The sequence below is a fragment of the Pelecanus crispus genome, chromosome 8 (genome assembly GCF_030463565.1).
Source record: "Pelecanus crispus isolate bPelCri1 chromosome 8, bPelCri1.pri, whole genome shotgun sequence".
NCBI classification, from domain to species: Eukaryota; Metazoa; Chordata; class Aves; order Pelecaniformes; family Pelecanidae; genus Pelecanus; species Pelecanus crispus.
In genome coordinates this window covers 14,170,862-14,187,723 of record NC_134650.1, presented here as the reverse complement: position 1 = coordinate 14,187,723, position 16,862 = coordinate 14,170,862, and the positions used below count along the sequence as shown (strand labels likewise).

The window sequence follows — 16,862 nt, the reverse complement described above, 5'->3', positions numbered from 1 at the left end:
TGTACAAGAAACAAAAATGGGATTTGAACTGCCAAATTTGGTTCAGATGCAGGTTTCCATGAACACCCACGTATTTTAGAAATAGGACCAAATGAACACTCCATCTCTAATTAGGATCCAACATTGAAGGACAAATTTTACAAAGTTTGAGTATTTTGTGATATTACTAGATTCCTCTTATATCACTACATGGAATACTATGAATTTATGTTTGTGACTTCAGATACTATGTGAGAAAACATTAATGCCATGAGTAATAATCCTCAAAGCATGAGGATGAAAACTTCTATACAGCTTGGTTACTGCAGTCAGCATAGATGTTGTAAAAAAGGCAAATAAATAGTTATTGGAACTGCTGCTTGTAGTGCAGCATCTTTCTTTGTACATTACAGACCAGCAGATCTGTACTAGATTTCCACAGATTCCAACACCAGTTTTTGTAACAGCCTCTTCCAAGTTTTCTGAACAACAAAAGCTGGTGAGAGGAGAAGTGCTGATTAGTCCTTCCATCCACAACTACTTGCAAAATCAAAGTAGAAGTTAATACGTACTCCCTTTATGCTGTTGAATTCTCTGGTATGGAGCGATTCCAGGGCAGGCACAGACATTGGTAGTCTCTCTATTTTTGCTCGGTGTTGATCGGAAGATAGTAGAGAGCCTACAAAACAGTACGGAAGCACGACAGCAGCTGTTCTTCCATGACTGTGGTATCTGCTGAATCCAGTATAATGCCTTGGAGATTTGGTGACTCAGGAGGAGAATGTCCTGTTTTTTCCACCTGAGTGAACACCATCAGGCTGGCTGCAGAGCTTCCCCTGGGCTACTCCAGATGAAACTGTGGCCAAATCTTTCTTTAATTTTCATACTGTATTCATGTCATATGTCCAATGAATGTGGTGGGTTTGGTTTTGGTTTGTTTTTTTAGAATCATAGAACAATAGAACAGTTTGGGTTGGAAGGGACCCTTAAAGGTCATTTAGTCCAACCCCCCTGCAATGAGTAGGGACATCTTCGACTAGATGAGGTTGCTCAGAGCCCTGTCCAACCTGCCTTTGAATGTTTCCAGGGATGGGGCATCTACCACCTCTCTGGGCAACCTGTTCCAGTGTTTCACCACCCTCACTGTAAAAAATTTCTTCCTTATATCTAGTCTGAATCACCACAGAAGATTATAACTTCATATACTCCCTCATTTTCAACGATTGTAGGCTCTGTTTGGGCTAAGGCAAAGGAAGAGAAGGGATTTAGCCTATATCTTGATTTCCTCCTTGAATTCTGAAACCTGAGTAATAAAATCATGGAGAAATTTAAAGGACAAAAAACTCAAGGAAGATTCAGACTCGATTACTAGCAGATCACAGACTTGTTAAATCATACTAGACATGCTCAGTTTTCTTTGCAGTGACTTCAGGATAAAATGGCTATGTGTATGATTGTTCCAATCTTGAACCTTCTCAAGCTGCATTCAGCAGTTTATTCGTTCAGTCTAATGTAATCTTTTGCCTTTGTCAAGGCTAATTGTTCTCTCTGTAAACAGTCATATTGTTGCTTACAGGTAAATCACTGGCTTTCATGGAGTCATCTTACTGTAGACATCCTTCATTTACTGGAGATAGCATTCACATCATTTCTTCACCTCTCTTCTCAAGCCTATTTTCTTATCTTACGTTATTTCTTCAAATGCCTTTATTATCTGTATAGTCTCAAGTTTTTTAATATCTTCTGCTTTGAATGGCATCGTACTGCAAATGTATATATAAGGATAGGTAAACTGGGAGTGTTGTGTTTCTGCTTGAAGACCTAATATGTGTCATAAACTATGGTATACATACTCTAACCCATTGTTATGCAATTTTATTCTTCGGACTTTTTTATTTTAAATAGGAATGTTGACAGTCATCAGCATCCTTTTGATCCTTTGTAGGCACATTTCATGCTGTCTTTTCTTTAGGCTCAGGGCACTAATATAATATATTGTCTGTGTTTCTTCCAGATGATTAACAGATATGTTAAAATATAGGGCCAAATTCTAACCTCTGGCTTCACAATTGTTCAGCTGATTGTTTTCCTATGAGTAATTGTACATATATCTGGGACATATCATCTCTTCAATTTTAAGATAATGTGTCAAAGGCTTTACTGAAATCTGTGACTTTCATCTGTTAATTCTGTAATTACATAAAACTGGTCTGGAAGGATTTGTTCTAGAAGCCTCTATGAGGCTTTTTTTCTTCTAGTTGTAATTTTGGTTTCTGTTTCTTTTGGGATAGAAGGTGGCAGGGGGAGGGAAACAAGCTAGTGTGATATAACCTGTCAAGTTTTCTCCTTTATGAAGCCTGGCTTTGTCTTCAAGGAGATGATTAGCCTAACCAGGATCTCAGTGTAGAGCCTGGTGCAACTGTGAATAATTGCTGATGTAGACCCCCAGCCATTTTAATATACTTAATTTCTGTTACTGCAGTTCAAATAATGAGCTCCTTGGTGCTCTCTCAGTACTGAATTATTCTCCATAAGTTAATTCCAGAATCCAGTAGCCAAGGTGTTTTAGATTAATTTTAAATTTTTCTCTTACATTGTTGGATCCAGTAATTTTATCTTGGATGTTTCCATCTTGGAACTGTGGCTTAGATGGGCTTGCTGATGCTGGTCACTGTGATGTGTCTGATGCATCTTCTAGTCTTTGTGTTGTTCAGGATTTGCAGCCTGATCGCCTCCCAAGCTCTGTATTTTCAGTGTATTTTCCTGTCCTAAATTCCCAGTCAACCTGCTGCTTATCCTGTTGTTACATCTTTCGGATTCATTGCTCTTTTTTCCACAGTTGCTCATCTAACTCATTTGATCCAGACTACTACATACATTAATTGACTTCTCTGGAGGGGTAAGAAAGATGAAAATGCTTTTTAGTATCAATGATTTCTATGTATTTGTTATTCTGGATAGATCAGAAAACTTCCGTTACAGCTATGTGGTAATTTAATGGAAACCAGAACTGTCACTCTAAAGACCATGGTAAATGTACTGGGCTGAATGAAAGGCTGATTCTTCTTCCTCTGTAAAGAAGTGCTTCTTGCATCTTGCCAGCTGTACATTTGACAAGGGGTGATTATAATGGAAAAGCAGCTGTATGCCATCCTCTTCCAAAGCAGCAGAGACTGGAAGTGTGTCAGGCAGCAGAGATGATACTTGCTGTGAGTATTGAGATCAGTTCCTACATCAAGACTCTTGTCAAAAGAAGGGCTACAGATCCATGTCTTGATGGACCACCTTATCAGTCTTTTCTTAGACATCAGTATGGTTTCCTTACCAGGATATTAGCTAGAAACAGGATGTGGTACTTGCATTTTTTTAACCCAGATATGAAACCTTATAGAGGCATTACCATATAATGATTTGGTGCATCTTGCCTTCCATTTCTAGTCCTATCTTTCTAATTCTTACATGCATGTTAGTCAGGTAGTGTTTAATTTTTTTTTTTTTTCCTTTATAGTTAGATCATCTGGGTTTGGAACAGTTAATTATTGCAAATTAACATATTCTTATATAAAATTTGTTATAGTCTTTCAAAGTAATTTGATTTGCCACTTCACAGAAGTGGCAGTATGTTTTGTATAATGTAAATACATCACTGAATGTGGTTTTAGAATGTATAGAGTTGCAGTAATAACTGAAGCCTAGACGTTTCCAACCTAGCTTAAAGCACAGAGATGGTAAGTGTACAGGCTATGTACCTGAAGTACGTGATAACATAAGTCACATAAATAAAACTCTACCTCTAATTTTGCAATGATGCTGTTGTTATTGTGACCATTAGTAAGGGAATTTCCCTCTGGAAAAGAGGGGAAAAATGTCAGGATATTATGCAACACTTCATAAAACTGCTTATACAGATTTATTCAGCCTTTTTTATTTTAAATAAATGTGAACTGACATTGCTAACCTCTGCATGTTTAGATAAGGGTTTTTTTCTGAACACAAAGACTTTTTTTAAATATGCTGAGTTTATTTTTAAAACAATGAGTAATTCTTTACTCAGTAGTCTTTCTATTACATAAGGTATTCAGTCAGCACACCTTAAAGTTACAGTGCATTGCTGTTACACAGTGCCAAGTCACAAACAAGTGAAATTGTCAGACTAATGACATTTTTCTATCAGAAATTTGGGTACCAAGTAGAGAACACAGAACTTTATGTTCTTAATGAGATTAAACAGCGTGTTAATAGATTTGAATCACAATAGAAATGTTCTCTTGAAGAATGAATGTAGGGCTTAGCAAGCTAAGAAGATTTAAGCAAATATAGGTATCTTTGCAATTCATTGCCCTCCAGACCCACTGTTATTATATCGAAATTAGCACACAGTTGTTAAAGGAGATGAGATGGCAAGGAAAGAACAAACAGAAGCTTAACCTGCCCTCAGCTGCGCTTAACGTGGTAACTTTCTTCCCCTTCAAGTTGTCTCAGCTGCTAAGTTTTTCCCCTGCACTTTTTTGACCAAGGAGAAGAGTCTGACCAAGTTTAACCAGAAAAGTTGAATAGTTTTCCTCAGACCTTTCATTTTTAGAGGACTCCGCTGCATTATGTTTTAAGACAAATAAGACCATGCAATTACCTGTTTCACAAGTGATTGCACCTAATTATTTCACCTACGCAACTGGGCAGGCTGAGGATGGACAGTTTCTGGCCATTGTATAGTCTAGCAAGGAAACAGGGTCCCACAGCATCCTCCGTCTCCAGTGCACATTTTCAGATTCACTGGCTCACATATATGTGCTGTTCAGACACGAAGACTGAGTGCTTTCTGTTTCATTGTGCCAACAATGCTGTCCATTACAGTAGCACACTTTGAAACAGCACAGAGTCAGCTCAGGCATTGCTTTGCTACCTGCCATTTCCCATGACAGCTTCCAAACTTCTTTTCACCACTTTACTAGTGAATAAGTGGAAAAACCTGTGCATTTTTTTCACTGTCATATCCATAGATGTCTCTTTTGAAAAAGAGGGGTGGAATTAGATGAAGGAGTGTGTTAACTTGAGCAAATGTGAATCCACTGATACATACATGTGGCCCTTTGCAGACCAATTTGTGATAGCTTTCAGTGTGCTGCAAACAGACAAGGTCGCTCTCCTCAATTTTCAGACTAAGGTGTAACGATGCATTAACAGGGCTGCAGGCCTGAGATAATATACCTTGCTCCAAAGCAATGCTCATTAGCTTAGGCTTGGCTAATGCCTTTATTTCCCCTCCAATTTACTGCTGGCTTGCCTCCGGCCTTTTCAGTTCACAGCAATATTTGTTCGTTTCTGTCTGAAGAAATCATATAAATCTACTTCTAGCGAGGAGGAATTATTGCAAAGGTACCTAAAACCAGTCAGTATTTATTACATAGAACTGCACCTTATACCCTACGCAGTAGAGGTACTTCTAGTATAAAACATGAGTAAGCAGAAGACTGTAAAAGCTTTGGGAAAAAAGAGGAATTTTAAAATGGCTACATGCACAGACTCAGTTAATAAACTGAACAAGATATTAAAACACTAAGGCAACATGAAGCTCTTAAAATTTCAGTCTAAAATCTCAAATCCTCGCTGCTCTATATCACAGGAACTGAGGCTGCCACTGTCCAGATTTCAGGGAAAGCATTCATCCTCTTTCTTTCCCCTCCAAGGAGAGTTTTCCTTTTGTTTGCAGTACAGGTAAAACTGCACGAGGACTGATTCTTGATCCAGGGTCAGAAGGTATTCCTTGCACAGAAGTTTACTGAAGGACATATAATAAAAGTGGGCATGGATTATAAAAGCTCAGCCTTTCTCCTAAATTTACATTCATGCATTATTAAGGAACAACTTGCATATGGAACAATCAGCAATGCACAGAGTGCTCACCAGTCTCTTCGTGTTTTGTTGAAACCTGAGGTTTGATAGGAGTGAAATTTGAGGAAGTTCCAGTTTTAGCCTGCAGCACTTTGCAGAAGCAGTCAGAAGGTGATTTATTTCCATGATCTGTAGTGATATTCCATGTGACATCTGAATAAAGGTCAAGTCAACTGCGTGAGTTTTCCTTTCTGCAGCCGTGCTCCTTCGAATGCCATGTTTAATTAATGTATGAACAGTGTGTGTACACTCCATTTGTTTAAAGCACGATATCCCTTTTGCATTTGTAGTGCATCTACAAACCTGCTATCCATCAGTGACCTTGAATTAAATACACCTTTGGTTGCAAAAAAGAATCTGTTAATGCAGTTTATATCATTATTTCAGATTGTGGGGAAGTAAGGCACAAAAAAGGCAAATGATGTACAGCAAAAGAGAAGAAATGTATGTAGCTGCAGTCCAGAAGGCATGTCTGGCTAGTGAATTTGGTGAATTGATTTCCCAAAGCAGATCAGCAATAAAGACTTTGACAAGGTTCAACTGAATGGCCATAAGTCAGCCAGTTTCAATTCAAAAAATAAGTTGTAACTCCAAATGTTATGTGCTAGAGGATGTAACCTAGTGGTGCTCATGAATCTTGAGATCACTGGATTGTGTACACTAGGGTGGCACTAAGTGTTAAAAATATTATTATAATGTAGAAGATGACTGTCAACCCCTTTGCTTTATTTATAGTGTCTAAAATTATCAGCTGTTTGGTTTCTTTTTGCAGATAGCAATACATTGCTCTATCTAATTTAGGGGAAATCGATTTCAGGTGATCCAAAATTCATCTCAGAAGACTTCTATTCTAAATCATCTGCCTTCACTTCCTCTGAATGTCTCAGTAATAAGAAATTGTCACTGAAAATTGCAACTGAAATTTCAAAAATTCCAGTTCTACTTACATTGCTTCCTTTATGTTTATTTTCAGTCAAAGATTGATTTTTTTCCCCCCTTTTAGTATTTACAAAATTTGCCTTGTAAAAATAAATGCTTTCAGGAAGTTCAGATTAATTTTTAAATTTTTCAACTTTTCTCCTAGAGAAGTTTTTGATGCTTATCTTTAACATAGAAGAGGTTTTGTATTTCATGGAAGGGTTTAATTTTTAAGATAGAATCACTTACAAAGAATTGTTTTGATCTGAGCGATGATTTTGCAATCTCCTGGAGGAAAAGAAATCTGTACTTACATTTCTAGAAGGGAGGGCAACTACCTTTAAATATTATCAATATGAAGTTTATTCAAATTTGAAGACTTCGCAATTAGAATTCCCCTTAACTAGTATTTAGCTCCACCACTGTGATATGTTCTTGCAGGATAAAAAAAAAAAAAGAAAATGGTTTCCTCCTTATGTGTATATGCATTATTCATGGTTTTGGATTGAGAGCAAAAGTCTCATTCACAGGAAATCACCTGAAAACATGACTAAACTTAATATTTATTTAAGTCCCATTAAATTAATGTATCTGCTTAAGTAAAGTTACAAGCTCATTTCCTGAATCAGATATCTGTTTACTGTTTATGGTCAACTATATTTGCTGCACTAGAATGGAAATTACATGTACAACATCAAGGCCTTACATAATTTATTCCTTCCACTTTACTAGAGATTGCATTGGACAGAGTTATCTTGGCCAGAAGTGAAATGGAGGATGTTTTTTTACAGAATCACAGTGTACTCTCTATTTTTCTTTCTTGGTTGGCTAAGGTGATTTATCCCCCTTTACTCCACAAACCTCAGGGATGTTTTCATGATATTTTAGATGTTGGTGTAGGGTTCAAGCTGAGGACAGGACACCAGTAGGCCATTTCTCCATTTTTTCCTATTCTGTGCCATAATTCCAACAGCAGTCCTGATTCTGCTCATTTCACTTGTTGGCTTTTGGTTTAGAACATTGGATTCTGTGCAGCAGTTTGAACAAGTTCATATTTCATGATTTTTATTCAAATGTCATCAAGCCAAAGATACTTCAGCCTCTTTCATTTTATGTGGGCACTTACTCTGCAATGTCTTATGTATGGAATCTTGTGTGTAAGTAATCGATGCCAAAATAAATCATATGTTTTCAACCATTTATTCAGAATCCTACAATACTTACAACTAAGCTATTGATGTCTTATTAATGGTAATGATCAAGAAATCACATATATCAGAGGGTAAAACTGGATGCCTAGAAATTGAACTACAAGTAGTTAGAGCAGTGTTAAAGCTGTGTGTCCAGATCTTGCATTTTCTCTCACGTTTTTTTTAAATCTTACAGGTGTCTTGGTTTTTTTTGCTTAGATTTTTACGCTTCAAAAAGCTCAAGAACCTAAAGAAAATCCTGATTGAATTTGCAGAGTTTCTCTGGATTTTCTGACCTGAAACCAAACAAAGTAACCTGAAATTATAAGTCAACCTAATTTTAATGTCTTCTAACTGCATGCTTTATAGCCTGATGCAAATCTTAGGTGTATAACACAATTCAAGCCAATGCATGCTAACGTGGTTTCATAAACAGTGACTGCAGTGCTGGCAAAAAATTCAGTTTTCAACAGACAATGGAAATGTAGTGTTTGTTACATTCTTAAGGACATTGTTTCACATATGGATGTTTTGAAATATTAGGCATTTGCACTTTATGAGTTCATACAGCTTTATCTCAGCAGAATTGCTTATCATATCAAAAATGTCTGTATAGCTTTAAGCAGGTGCCATTTGAAAATCATTAACACTTTTTTCTTCCAGAGTGAACCTAGCAGCAGCTTATGCAGGACTGTCTACCTTCCACACATTACCTTGTGTAGTCAGTGCAATCCCCAGACATCAATGGTTCCTAATCAATAAGTCAGACCTTGCTGATGAGGTGGAAGATCCCTATTATATGTAAAATGCACTTTGTACTTTCACCTAATCTTGCCAGAACTACTGTGAGTAGTCAGGAATAGGATGTTACTGGTTTTCCAAGCAAAGCTCAGCTGTAAGAGGTGGGAAACTATGCTATAGATAATACTAAGGTCTTTATCTCTAACAAATTAAATTATATGTCTAGGCATGTCATGTTGGTCTTCATTGCGAAAGAGATCTTTATTTCTGTCTTCAGTTCTTAAGAATATCAGTTCACAGGACCCATAAATTCTGAGACCTAATCTCAGTGTTAACCTTTGTAACAGACTGGGTACTTCTGTTCTCCCTTCTTGGTTTAGCTCACCATATTTTGCTTTTGGCTAATGGCAGTCCTGCTTAACAAAAGGATATTTCTTTTGAATTTACAGCTGTTTTGTTTCACAAGGTTTTTCCATCAGAAATTCCAGTCCAGGTGTCTATTTTATCCATGGCTTCTGAGCTGTTCTGCCATAAAATGAGCCATCAGTACCTGCCTGTAATTGAAGGGTATAGCTGAAAATGAACAGTATATGAGGAAGTAAATGCATCAATATTATATCTTTTCAATTCAATATAAATTTACCTCCTACTTACAAAGCTGTGTTTGGCGTAATGGTAGAGCATAATCACCAAGATCCTGGTTTACTAGATGTTTATAGTTTCAAAGATTTGGTCATCCTTGGAGGATTCCTAATGTACATATGTGTGTGTGTATGTATGTGTATGGGAGTTTATGTATGTATGTGTATGGGAGTTGTAATTTCCTTGTATTTTACAGTTGCTAATGTATTAGTGTAAGAGGAATTCCTCAAGAAAGCCATCATTTTGGAGTTTCTAGGTAGCAGGAAGAATATATAATGGTAACATTTCTACACTTTCCTCTGTATTCCCCTTGTTTGAGGCCATCAAAAAGGTCATAGCCTCTTTCAAGGCTCCAGTCAGCTTTTCTTCCAGTTGACCTGGACCTATAAGTGACTATCATTTGCATCATATATTTTGTCATCCACCTTTAAGATTGATTTATAAAAAACCCACCCTCTTGCATGGTTGCTGAGCTCTGGTCATTTCTCCTCCAATTCTGCTTTCACCTTTTATTTCCATGGTACTTGCTGCTGCTTTTTCTTCATCTTCACATGCTCCCTTTCTTCCTTGTCCCTGGGAATTTCTCCATTAAGTTTGAACTCTCCTGTTCACCATAAAGAGTCCAGTTCTATGGTTGAACAATCCTTCAGCACCAAGAGATCTTTTTAACCTGCTTCCACCTCCTTTTGAAACCACTTTTACACTTACTTTTACCCCAGAATAATTTTAGCAATTGTTTTCATATCATCATATCTTCCTTGGTCAAGTGACCAGCTGGAAAAAATACATTTACATCACAAAGTTATGTTACCTTGAGGAGCAGGGCAAGGCAGTAATAGCACCTCTGAAGCCAGAATATACTTATGCTAATTGTTGGCTTAGAGGTCCCTGTATCTTTTAATTAGTTGTCCTATTATTACCCTAGAGTGCTTTAATTTTAAATGAAAGATAATAGCTGCCTTATCTCTAAGGAAACTGGTCTTGATTTTATTAACTTACAGGACAGAAGAATAATTGGCACATATCATTGTCCAGAAATGTATTCAACAAAGGTATCTTTCATTGTTTTCTAATGTTTTTATCCTCAGAGACATAAAATTCAGGTCCTGACCACTTGTGGTCATTAAAGATCCCATGGCACTTTTTTATAGCGTGGTCATCTCAACCCCATCTGGCCAAATATCAATTTATGTAACTGTTCTGTTTACCTAACATTCCCCACCACCACTCACCCACCCCATAGTTTCAATTGGCTACAGCATTCTCCATTTCCTCAACTAAAATATAGTGTATTGTTCTGCACTGTCAGTCACCACATTTTGCCTCAGAGGTGATTGCGCTTCACTGGGAAGTGAAGTGGTTCTTCCTTCTAAAGCTTGTAAAGCGCTTTGGGATCCTTTTGAATGGGCGGTGCTGTGTACAATAAATGTAACTCATTATCATTTTATCTCAGGCTTCACTTAGTTACAAAAGCATGTTTTATTTAGAGTTGGGCGAACCTGCTTGGTGGAAATAACACTCCCAGCTCTCTCTAATCTGTCAAGGAACCTTTAGTCACAGGTTGAAAAGTTAGATTAATTTTTTTCTGGGTTTTTGTTGTTGTTGTTGGTTGTTTCTTTGTTTCTTTTATTTTCACATTCATTTGTACTTCTGGATTGGAACTTTGGGAGTTCTTCAGATTGGGTATTCAAAATACCATGAAAAATGCTGTTCTTGTTATGGTCAATCCACTGTTCCAGGTGCAGGAGGGTCAAATCAGTGTTAGAGAAGCACCTGAACTTTGTGATGCTTACCTGACTATTCTAACACTTGAAGGTTCGCCCATCGCTAAGTTTTACTGTATTTTGCATTACTACTTCTGAAAAATTCTTGGAATATTGAAAAATGCTGTGCTCCAACTCTGATATCAGTGTGATATGTGCAGAAGAAGACACTTTGCCCTAGAAGATAGTTTAGAATATTGCTAAATGTTTTTTCTGCCCAGTATCACTAATCTTACTAACTACTGCCAAGATTACCAGATATCTGCACCAGTTTGCTGTGTTGAGAGAGTTACTGAAATGAGAACAGAATTGACAAAAGAATCAAAGCAAAAAGTTAACTGAAGGAGTAATATTATGTCACTAAAACATGTCTATATCTAACTCCGGTAGACTAAAAGAACTTTTCTTGCATTTGTGTTGCACAGAAGTATACGAGTGTGTAAAGAGCACTCAAATTTCTAATATCATTGCAGATCAAAAGGATAAAATGTTTAAGTAGATTCATCCTAAGAAGATTTAATATGTCAACAGATTTGTTGGCACTAAAAATCTTTCCAAAGAAAGTATCTTAGAATGCACAAAGTTGAGATGAAAATAACCCAGGCTCTGAGCTAAGGGGTAAAACCAGTGGATGTTGTGTCAAACTTCCCCTGATGTCATTGGAACTAAATTTCTATTCTTTTCTTAAGGCTATGTGAAACCATGGAAAATGTAGTTTCCAAATGGCTTTGCACCCCTCTTGTAAGATACTTCCCCTATTTTTTTTTTAGGCATTCTTGGGATCTATGAATGCCAAGTGCCTATAATTGCTTTTATTTTCAGGATACTGAAAGTCTAATTATTTGTCTGAGATAACAAAAATGACAGCCAATTTTGTCTTACCCCAAAAATCACATAAGAATTTTCTAAATAACTGCACTCATTATAAGAAAATATTTGAAAGCTCTCTTAAGAAGTTGCATAGATCTATTTGAAAGCTTTTGCATATGTTTGCTTTTGTTTGTATTACAATAGCAGAATAGTCTTTTTGCCTTAGTTTTGTCTACTGCAGATGAGAACTGACTTGATGGCCTTCCTGGCTAGAGCACAGTGTTTCCTCACCATGCTCAGTGTCATGCCACAGAGTTCTTAAAGGATTTTTTCTTGAGTTCCAGCTCAACTTTCCCATTTTTCCCGTGCTTCTCAAAGAAGATTGATTTCCCTAACACACTAGAAAATTCAAAGATTTTATATGGCTTTGATGGAAAGCAAGCAAAAATAGATGATTTTGGCTGCTTCACATTGAGTCATTACATTTAATCTAAAACTAAAATACAATGAAACTAGAGGGGTGCAAACTCACATAGATTGGGGGGAAAAAAAAAGAGAGAGGGAAAAATTGAATGGCAATTTTTATGCATCACTTGAACAGATGTAATCACTCAAATGGCAGTGTTTCAGTAGGTCCAAAGCACTTTTGTGAGTACCTGACTTCCCAGTTCATAATACTGTGCAGTGGATGCTACTAAAAAGCACCTGTTTTCAACCCAGCACTATCACTGTACCATGTGAAATATTACATACTTTTTTTTTTTAATAATGGCAAATACGGTGCTATATTGGGTAGTGCAGTGAGGTACCTGCCTGCTGACTGATGGTGTCAAAATATTACAGAACAGACTAATGCCATCTTATTGTTTAGAAATCCACAAAAGTCACAGTTAGTGCACTTTCAATAATAATCATGGTATATATTATGTACATTATAAATGAATAATGTAGATGAGTTATTCTTAAAGGACCTCTGGGACAGTTTCATCTCTTACTTGGCCTGGAGTATATCTGCACTACCATGACTAAGTCAGTGTACTTAATTAGCTGCTCATTAGCCATTATTGCTTTTAAAGTATTTTTATTTAATTATACTCTGTAATCACACAATTCAAAATATAAACTTAGAGGGAAGGCTGAGGAGAATTAGAACTTCCTAAATAACCTTAAATTTGTTTTCTATAAATGGATTATTTTTAAATTCTCCTACCATTCTTCAGATCTACTCCAGGTTGCCTAAGAGTAGAATTTAGTTCCTCATCTTTGAAATCCTCTTAATTGTCTACGGGTTTTTTTAACAACATTGCATTAATATTTTTTCACTAAACTGCCTTTAAAAAATATATAGTAGCTAAAACTACCCATTGAAACAACTGTTCAACGTACATTTGATGTGATTACACTCTGTATATGTTTTTCCTTGCTCTAAATTGCAGATCTCTGCTCTTCTAGCATTCAGGTCTCCACAGCATGCACTGTATTTAAGAAATTCATTAGCACTGGGGAATGGAGTTTCCACATAGCTATAGTTAGACTCTGTCAGTGCCTTTCCCCAAGTAACCAGCAGTCCTGTTTGGAATATAGGGACTGAAAATTTGCAATCTCTTGTGCAGTGCTCTGGGCCGTGTTTTATAGAGGCAGAGAGACCTTGTGGATGCCTGAAGTTTTTGTCAGAACAGAGGCTTTCATTTGAAAGAAGCAAAACCAAACAAAGCAGACCCTTTTCCATTTGCTTTCCCTCCAAAAACCCTGAAAAGTTCAATGTTCACCCCAGATACCCTACCGAGTGTCAGAATCCCACTTTCAGGAGCTGAGCATGTACTCCATTTCCAGGTTTTGCTTCTGCTCACTGAACATGGGGTCTAGGGAAATACCATTTATTCCACGATACTATACTGGTCTTATTGCTCCTTGAGTTCACAAATAAATGACAATAGATATAGTTATGGCGATGCTTAAAGTCTTTTAGACAGGCTGACGACGAGGAAATTAGTAATGTTAGATCTAGCCCTTGTCAGCATGGCTTCAGTTTGCAACTGATTGGGCTTGCTTTCTCTCCTGTTAAATCTGCTTTCTTATTTTTTACAGATGGATCCGCATGAAAATATTTTGTTGAGCACACTTGAAATTAAAAATGAGATGGCTGCCTCCGAGGCTGTGATGGGGCTTGGGGACCCTAGAAGCACTATGCTGGCCTATGACACTTCGAGCATCCAGTACCGGAAAGCTGGCTTACCCAGACACAGCTTTGGTCGCAATGCCCTGGAGCGACATGTGGCACAGAAGAAAAGTAGGCTACGGAGACGTGCATCTCAACTGAAAATTACCATTCCTGACTTGACTGATGTAAATGCCATAGATCGATGGTCGCGCATATTCTTCCCTGTTGTTTTTTCCTTCTTCAATATTGTCTATTGGCTTTACTATGTGAACTAAGAAACAAAGCCACACAGGAAGCAAGAACTGGATTTCTCTTCAAATCGGTTGTACAGCCAAAAGTGGGACTTAGAAAAATTCAATTCAGGACAAAAAGTTGTTTTAAAACACCTTAGTTGCTGGCCCACTCTATGGTCTGTTTTTATAATGTTTTGGTTGTATTTGCTAAATCGTAAAGGTGTTAAGTTGCAGTATGGACATATCCCCTTATCAAAATATAAATGCATTTTGAGTGTGAAGGCAAATTGGATTTTGACAATCACTTCTGTCTCATTGTCCCTCACTCTCCCTTTTTTCTTTCCCTTCCTTTTTTTTTTTTCCATAATGGCCATTTGAGTTTAGTGATACAAATTATAGAGCGGCATTTGAGAAACAAGTTCTAGTTTCAACAGAAGTACATACCGTTCCCAGGGAAACTGCATATCCAAGACATGCATCTACACTTAAGAGAGCGTACTAAGTTGTTATCATGCTTGTGAAACATATACACTTTACCTTTTAAATGTGTAAACTTGAAAACAAGTAGTGCCTATCATCTTTCCAAGATGATGATGGTCAGAGGTTTCCCAACCATATTCAGGTATTTCGTTATTTATTGAATGGACTAAACCTTTGACTGATAATATTAGGGTTGGGTGTTTGCACAGAAGCTGAAGCAAAAAGCACTAGTTTTTTTTGGATTTTAAAGAGAGAACATATGCTCACAATCACAATGATGTAGTTGTGATCAGTAGAGGCAATGTAGCAATGGTATAAAAATGCATCAGCTCTGAATGGGTAGATACGCTGCTGGTTTGTGTTGTGGAAAGGAAACCATCTGTCCAAAGTGCCAAAATTGGTTGGCCAAATAGTAATTCTCTAGGTGGCTGAAGAAAAACCAATGGTGCCCTGCCTTTCTAGGGTAGGGAGAGATAGAGAGCAATTTTAAAATACAGGGCCAAGGAGAGGGAAGGCTACATATATGTAAAAGTACATATATATGTGTGTGTGTGTGTGTATATATATATATACACACACACTGTGCAAATGAATGTTGGTAGTTACGGTACATACCCTAGTCTGAAATACTCATGTGGAGTTGTGTGATTTCTTCCAAGTGTGTGATCTTTCCAGTGTTATGCTTGCCCCTGTTGTTATGCTTAATACCTTACATACAGTTTGATTAAAGGTGTCATACCTCTTTCAGCAGTAAAGATCCGAACGTATGTACTTCAGTACAAAAAATACTGACAGGGTACCTTCTTGTTCTGGATTAGGCAATACCATTTCACTTTTTTATTTTGTTTTCCTTAATGCACTGTTTTAAAGGGAAAAATTTGGTAGCCATCACTTTAATAGTTTAATTACACTGTTGAATGTTTCCTGCTTTAGGGTGATTTCCATTGAAAAACTAGCAAATTTCAGTTTTGCTTTAGGAAACTGTTTGAAATAAAAGGGTTTTTTTCTCATTCCGTAGAGCTTTAATCTTACAGGCAAAATAGAATAGACAAAAAAGACAATTTTATAGGCAAAGTAGAGTTTGCCATTTAGTCCATTGTAGAACCTTTTCCTGTAATGAAAAAAAACATCACAAGAACTATATAAAAAGTATAAATTCCTGATGGCTTTTACTAAATCAGATCCCCAATATTGTTTGACACAAAATATTTCATGAAGCAAAAGCCACATCTGTTGTATCTATGCTACCTCTCATCTGTGTACAAATTTCTGAAACTAGAATTCAAGTATCTTCCAAATAGCAAAGGAATTTTTTTCAGACAGATACTTTTTCCCCATTTAAGTATTCCTTTGGCAATACTTTAAGATAATTCTTAAGAATATTTTTCACAAAATATTTTCTTTGAATTTTTTGTTCTTACTTTAAAAGAGTAATTTTCTTACAAGTTTCTGTGCGTTTTTTTTTCCCTATTTGACAGTAAATGATAGGGATAGGAGGAAAACAGTTCTGGGAACTAATAGGCCAATTTTCTGACTTTGTTTCGAGCATATCATATGCTTATTTCTGCTTCAAATGGGAGAGAATAGTTTTGAGCCTGAAATGGGATTTGCCAGGCATACACACCACCTGTTGTTTTCAAGGGAGTTGTGTGTACATTCAGGTACTGCCTGCAGGTTCAGACTCTGCAATATGTAGAGACAGGCTTTCATCATGTGATTAACTTTCCAAGTCGAAGTGTTGCTTTTTGTTCACATAAGTTCTGACTGCATTTCATGCATAACACAATAAGCTTTGTACATGCATTTGGAATTTCAGCTGATAGGTACGAATCATGTTGGAATTTTTTTCCAATTCTAAGAAAAGGGGAGACATCAAAATTCAGCATTTCTCTTCAAAGTCTGTTCCTTAAAAATGGTACTAATTATCATAAATAAAAGCAGTCTTATAGTATTCTTCTGTACAAGCTTTTCTTTCAATTCACAAATTGCTGCCAAAACCTTTTTTATTTCACAGAAGCATAGTGTGAATACAGGGAGCTCACAGCCTGTTTGT

The 16,862-nt window shown here is 36.8% G+C and overlaps 1 protein-coding gene across 3 annotated transcripts in view; it reads left to right on the top strand.

Annotated features, from left to right (window-relative positions):
* The window catches only part of GABRB2 (gamma-aminobutyric acid type A receptor subunit beta2), a 163,680-nt gene extending 149,309 nt beyond the window's left edge, over positions 1 to 14,371 (top strand). Inside the window, exons 9-10 of one of the 3 annotated variants that reach the window (XM_075714930.1) lie at positions 10,364 to 10,414; positions 14,024 to 14,371. In XM_075714930.1, the coding sequence (XP_075571045.1) occupies positions 10,364 to 10,414; positions 14,024 to 14,371 (399 nt within the window). Of the gene's footprint in view, positions 1 to 10,363; positions 10,415 to 14,021 lie in introns of all 3 variants that reach the window. The other 2 variants (XM_075714932.1, XM_075714931.1) reach the window with 2 other exon arrangements.
* Positions 14,372 to 16,862: the final 2,491 nt, after the last annotated feature.